The sequence below is a fragment of the Typha angustifolia genome, chromosome 4 (genome assembly GCF_048772165.1).
Source record: "Typha angustifolia cultivar Huaian chromosome 4, ASM4877216v1, whole genome shotgun sequence".
Lineage (NCBI taxonomy): Eukaryota > Viridiplantae > Streptophyta > Magnoliopsida > Poales > Typhaceae > Typha > Typha angustifolia.
The window spans coordinates 9,703,345-9,709,344 of NC_133242.1; the positions used below are offsets into that span (position 1 = coordinate 9,703,345).

At 39.9% G+C, this 6,000-nt stretch overlaps 1 protein-coding gene across 1 annotated transcript; it reads right to left on the reverse strand.

The window, feature by feature from the left end:
* Nucleotides 1-469: 469 nt before the first annotated feature.
* LOC140759367 (protein S40-6-like) lies at nucleotides 470-1,234 on the reverse strand. The gene has a single exon (XM_073095910.1). The coding sequence runs from the start codon at nucleotides 1,100-1,102 to the stop codon at nucleotides 668-670; it is 435 nt and encodes a 144-aa protein (XP_072952011.1). The 5' UTR covers nucleotides 1,103-1,234; the 3' UTR covers nucleotides 470-667.
* Nucleotides 1,235-6,000: the final 4,766 nt, after the last annotated feature.

A 6,000-nucleotide genomic window follows, 5' to 3' on the forward strand; every position in this document is an offset into this window, starting at 1 on the left:
TTCAGGTAGTAGGAACTTTCTGTATTACGGAGTTATAAGCAATCCGTTTTCTTCCACGTTTATTTTTCGCCACACGTAACTAGTTGACAAGAAGGCATAATTATTTAACATATTAAAATTAGCCTCGCTGTCTAGCCTATAACCTATACTTTGAGTCAATTACTAAGAAAATCATACAAAATGATAAATAAAAAGCCTATGTTATGAGAACCTAACCAACCAATAAATAAATAAATAAATGAACTAAGAATGTAGCAACTTCTTGTAACATTGGTTGTAAACCATCCATTGGGTTTCTCACCACAAGACAGCCTACAATTTTTGTTTTCGCTCCATGCAAGTCTACGTTACGGAGAATTTTTAGTACTTCCAGTAGCTGAGATAAGTTATATAATTTTAATATTATTCTAATTAGAATTTAGAGATTTGAATTCAAATCTCATCAATTTTAATTACATGCAAAGCTGGTTAAAAACCCACAATAATTATTGTGATTATATTATTATATAATCCATCATGAGGAGAAATCGTAGTAGCTGTACAATTTTAATAATAAACAATTAATATAAATAAATTCCATCCTCTCTTTTTTTTTTTAATTTTTTCTTTTTTAAATTGGGTTGGAATAAAATCTAGAATTAAGAATCCAAATTGAACCGGGTCGGGTTCAGCCGAAGAACCCGGTCTGGCTCCAGACCGCGTCCCGGACCCGGATCACGTCCCGGCCCTTCAGGGTCCGACCCGCCCCTTCGACCACGCTCGCGTGCTCCCTCGCCAAGTACTCGTGCGGCGGGACCCACTCCACCCGAGCCCGGTCGGCGTCGGATTCGCCCGGCTCGACCCGGCCCCACTCCGGTACCCGCACCGGCGCCGAGGACGCCGCGTGCCGCCCGTCAGCCGGCTGGGACGGCGAGGGGGAGGGGGAGTAGCAGGCCGGCGGCGGGTGGCAGCGCGGGGCACGGCCGGGGGCGGCGCGGTGGGCCGAGTCCCAGACCTCCTCCTCCGCGAGTTCGAGGAAGTCGGTGCCGGGAACGTGGCCGCCGCCGCCGTAGCCGTGCGTGCCGAGGAGGCGATCCGCGGCGTACCTGCTCCCCTTCGCCATCGGCGATCGCCTGGCCGTAATTTAAGCCGGCGTGTCGGACGGGGAATCTATCTATCCGACTGGGATCGCTGGAACTAGAAAAGAAAAAGAAAAAGGAAGTAAGGCTACTACGGTCTACCGGAGGAGATCGCAGCTCATAGGGCTGCGGGAAGAGACGGCGTCCCGGGATTTATAAGCCCACCGTAGGATTTTCATTTCGCTCGACATTTGGGTTTCATTTCGAATCCCGCATCTGAGCCTCCTGACGTCAGCGCGGGGGTGGGCCCCCCTGCCCCCACCCTAGGGGGTGAGTTTGACTCGCCGATTTCGATCCGACCCGCGGGCCCCACTGCCCACGTGGTCGGGTTACTATACATGGCAACCGGATGGCCCCGCGACGGCTCCTCCTAGGCCACTCGCCGGCCGGCACGTGTCCCCCGTGGCCCACCCCTCCGTGGGCCAGCGTGGCACGAGAGCGACCGGTGCCGGAAACAAAAGGCGGTGATCGGTACCGCTCCTCTGAGGCCGCACCGCCTGCACGGCTGGATGCGGGAATTTGCTACGACGCATAAATCAGGAGCCGACTGGGCGAGCTCCTCCTGCAGCCTAACGCTGCATAGGATCCGCTGGTTTCCTACATTTCTTTGGATCGAGTATTATACGGGTTGCAGCAATAATAATAAATCCACGCCAGTCCTTTGTGAGGCTCATAACTCTGCAACAAGTACATTGATCGATCTAAAATAGTAAAAAATTAAAAAAAATTAATGCAAAAATTGAATCCTAACGTTCAATTTTGTATCCATTTCTATAGTTGGAGTGTATTGGGGGATGGGACCAAGTCCATTTTGGGACCACCTGACTTGATTAAATCTGTGGGGCCACTTGTGTTTGTATTATAGTGAGAGTACCTTCATGATTGGGGCTTTAGCTTGTGGACTTGTGGGTTCTTCTTTACTATCCTTGTTAGATGCTATGTCATAATTATTATTTAACATTTTACATTTATAATTCAGATTCACTTTTATAATTATTCTTCTTCTTTTTTTAAAAAAAAAATAGAATTTGACTTAAAATTTATGAAGTGTTAGACTATTCATGAGTCAATTCAAGTTTAAGTCAGCAACTTAAATTAGATTTCGTTTTGAAATAATATTTAAATTGATACTTTTATTTACACCCTACCATGTCATTAATCTGTGTGTGTTGTGATTGTATTACTTTATAAACAGCCTACCAAAAAGTTAATTGATATATATATATATATAATGTCATTAGTGCAGTTATATTGCCTAAAGTTACTCTTGTTTGTTTTCCTCTCCTCTATTTTACAAATGGAAAGCTAGAGAGAGAGAGGAGTGTCATATACAATAACATCACCTCTCTCTCTTTCTCTCTCTCATTAAATGGGGGCCCATTGGGGCTTAGGGCCTAGCCCAGGTTGAGCCCACCCTATTGAAGGTTAGGGTTGAACTAGCTTAGAGTCATTCTTTTACGGGCCGTTACGTTAGGGCAGCCCGCTAGTCGGGCTCTCCTCTTCGGCTTTTATTTTTTTTTTGTTCCTTTTGACTAAAGGTTTTTTTGCACTAAAAAGCTACTTGATTTTTATTTTTGTGAGTCAGATCTATTTTCCATTTCCTTTGTAGATGGGGATTGTTTCTTTTCTTTTAAGTTTGCTCTTCTGTCATTTAGTGCTAATTAAATATGTTGATGGGACAGTGTAAAAGAGAAATGGTTTGTATCATCTTTTTCTTCATCTTCTTCTATTTTGTTGTTGTTTATTTTTCTTTCTTTTTTTTTTATTTTGCTGTTACTATTTTTATTTTATATCTTAATCTTTTTTTTTGTTATACAGGTCTTTCTAATCGCTCTTTAATTAATGCATTTTTAACGAAAAAATATCTAACCGATAACCAATTATGATATAAGATTTGAAATCTTGAATTCTTTAAAAGGGAATATCTTGGCTTGTAGTAGTTCATAACTTGTTCTTATATACAACAAGTCACTTTAAGTAACACAATGATAATGGTAAAGATTTATATGAAATGAAAAGAAACTTAGATTTTAAGTATAGCTTATAATAATGTCCTAATAAAAAGCACCATTGCGAAAAGCAAATTAGCAAGCCAACGGCACACAAATAAAATACAACAAAGAAATATAACTATAGATTTATAGGCACAAAGATTTAAAATCATTCTATAACTTCGCTGTGATTCAACAGTTAAAGATGTACATCCATGTGAAACACTAAACGGCGGGAGAAATAAGAACACTAACGAAGGCTAATGAACTTTTTCAATGCCAACTTACAGCAAGTGCCTCCATAGCAGGGAGAGGAAGGAGCACATGCACCATACCACGAGCTAATGATTTTGTAGTGCACCGACGTAGTGCAAATATGACAGACAAAAATCTCATCAAAGCTCTATAGCTTGTTGGTCTCCCATCCATACACCTCACCTACCCAACACCCATCACAACAGTCGCCGACTACCATATTCCAAGTTAGGGAAAGCAAGTGACGGAGCCATCCTCTACCCATGCCTCTCCTTGCCAAATCACTCGGGCAAAGCCACTAGCAGAGTAAGGCGAGAGTGGGGATTATTTTTGCACCAAAAAGCCACTTGATTTTTATTTTTGTAAGTCAGGTTTATTCTCGATTTCCTTTGTAGATGGGGATTGTTTTTTTTTTCTTTCTCTCAAGTTTGCTCTTTCTACTATTTAGTGCTTATTAAATATACTGATGGGACAACGTAAAAGAGAAATAGTTGGTACCAACTAAGCAACGGTTAGGTTAGTTCACATATAACTAATTCCTCATCAAATAAAGTGTCTTATAAGTTACTACACTAAATCTTGTCAAGATTAGTATTTGATTTATTACTTTCTCTTAGAACTCAAACCTAAGAGTCATAGATCTAGACTTTGGTTATCTAATGAAATGCTAAGATGTATACTAACTCAAACAAAGAATCTAAGAATCAAAATTAAACTCGAATTTTAATGAAAACCTCTAGATTTATTTTCCATAGTTGTTCAAAACTTCTTCTTCATGATATTTCTTCAAATTGAAGTTATTCCCTTAGATAATGTATTCTTCTGCATTAAAATATTATAATTATCACTATATTCTTTAAAATATTACAATAATCGTTGGAATTTTTTTTAACGAACATCATATTAATAATATTACTAAAACAACATTCTTTCTTAAAATTTAATGCGTTATTATGATATCGGATAATATTACATAGTTTTAAAACTATTTTGAATGACAATTTTATGCAAAGAAATATGTTACATAATTTTAACATGATCATGTTCATAAAAAAGAATAAAAGTCAACTATGTTTTCTTGGGGGGGTTGACTATCTAGAATAATAGAAACTTCTCTTTGAAGAGGGAGAGAGACACACGAAATTTAATCCTTCAATTGAATAGAGACTTTCTATGCAATCCTAGGAAGACAATAATTCTTTCCCAAAGTAATTAACATCCACATAAACTTTCTACAAGAATTATGATGTGGTTTCTCCTAGCTAGGCTTAGTGAAAGGCACTCATCCCCTAATAGTAGATTAACTCCCATCATTGAGCCTAATCAAGAATATTGCTTTGAATTTATGTGCGAACACTTATAATCGGGTCGAGTTAGCATTTTATTAAACGGGTTAAAATTTCTAAGTAGAAATATATTACTTTTATAAATAAGTTATCGGTGACATAAGTTATTTATAATTATATAAGTTTTTCGAGTTATAAATAAATAAATATATATATATATGGGTAAGTTGTAATTTATCCAAACCAATGAGGGCAATTTTACCCGCTAAGAGTAATTAAGTAGTTAATTAACCACGTCCTTAAGCTAATCAAAACATTAGAAACCAAAGATTCTCCCAGAATCGCCACGTTCACACGAATGTATCGTCGCTCAACGGCTCAAAAACTTCCCTTCGACTCCCAGTCGATCGCAGCCGTCGGTTCGGTCTCCAACGGCACAGGACTAACCAGAAGGGCATCCGACGTGGCATCTCTCCTCTCTCTATAAATACACCTACGCATTGCTCACGTTCGATCTTAATCCCTCTCTCTCTCTCTAACATTGGAATTTTGTTTCAAGAGGAGCGGAATTTAGAAAGATTTTTGATACTTTTGATCAGAAAAGGAGGAAGATGGGGAGCTGCTTCGGCTTCCGACGTCCCGTGTCGTGGGCTGACGACGACGACGGCGGCGGCGATGGGGAGTCATTCGAGAGTGGTCGAAGTCGTGAGCAGAAGAAGGTAGGAGGAGGAGGAGGCTCGACGGAGGTGATCAAGATCAAGATTACAAAGAAGCAGCTGGAGGAGATACTGAGACGAGCGGAGGGGAAGGAACAGCCGATCCAAAAGGTCGTCGAGGATCTCGTGAGCATGGGTGAGGCCAGCCGCCATCACCGGGAACAAAACTGGAAGCCGGCGCTGCAAAGCATACCGGAGGCGGCGGAGTAGCAGTGAGACGACCTTAGTCTTAAATTTTCTTTTATATTTTTTGTGGAGGTTTTTGGAGTCTTTCTATCCTTATTTCTCTCTTTGAGATATCTATATTTCATGGACTTGTTGTTAATTTAGGTGTTGTAAATTAGGAATGGAGAGAAATAAATGCTAGAAGGATTCTTTTGCTTTGTATTCTCTTCTGTCTATTATTCACATACTTTGATCTCTCTCTCTCTCTCTCTCTCTTTGAGTGTGTTGCACCATTTGATAAGCTTTAGGTAGCAAAGTGGGATGTGATGCTTTTAATCCATCATTTGGGGAGGGTTGGATATATATATATATATATATAAAGAGTTAACTATATGCCATTTGGCTAATAAGTTGTTGGCCAATGCCAACTGCTAAAAAATGAGGGAAAAGAATTAATTGAATATTTAGA

Bases quoted from the DNA above. Each gene is read 5' to 3' on its own strand.
- LOC140759367 (XM_073095910.1), bottom strand. From the start codon at position 1,102: ATGGCGAAGGGGAGCAGGTACGCCGCGGATCGCCTCCTCGGCACGCAC.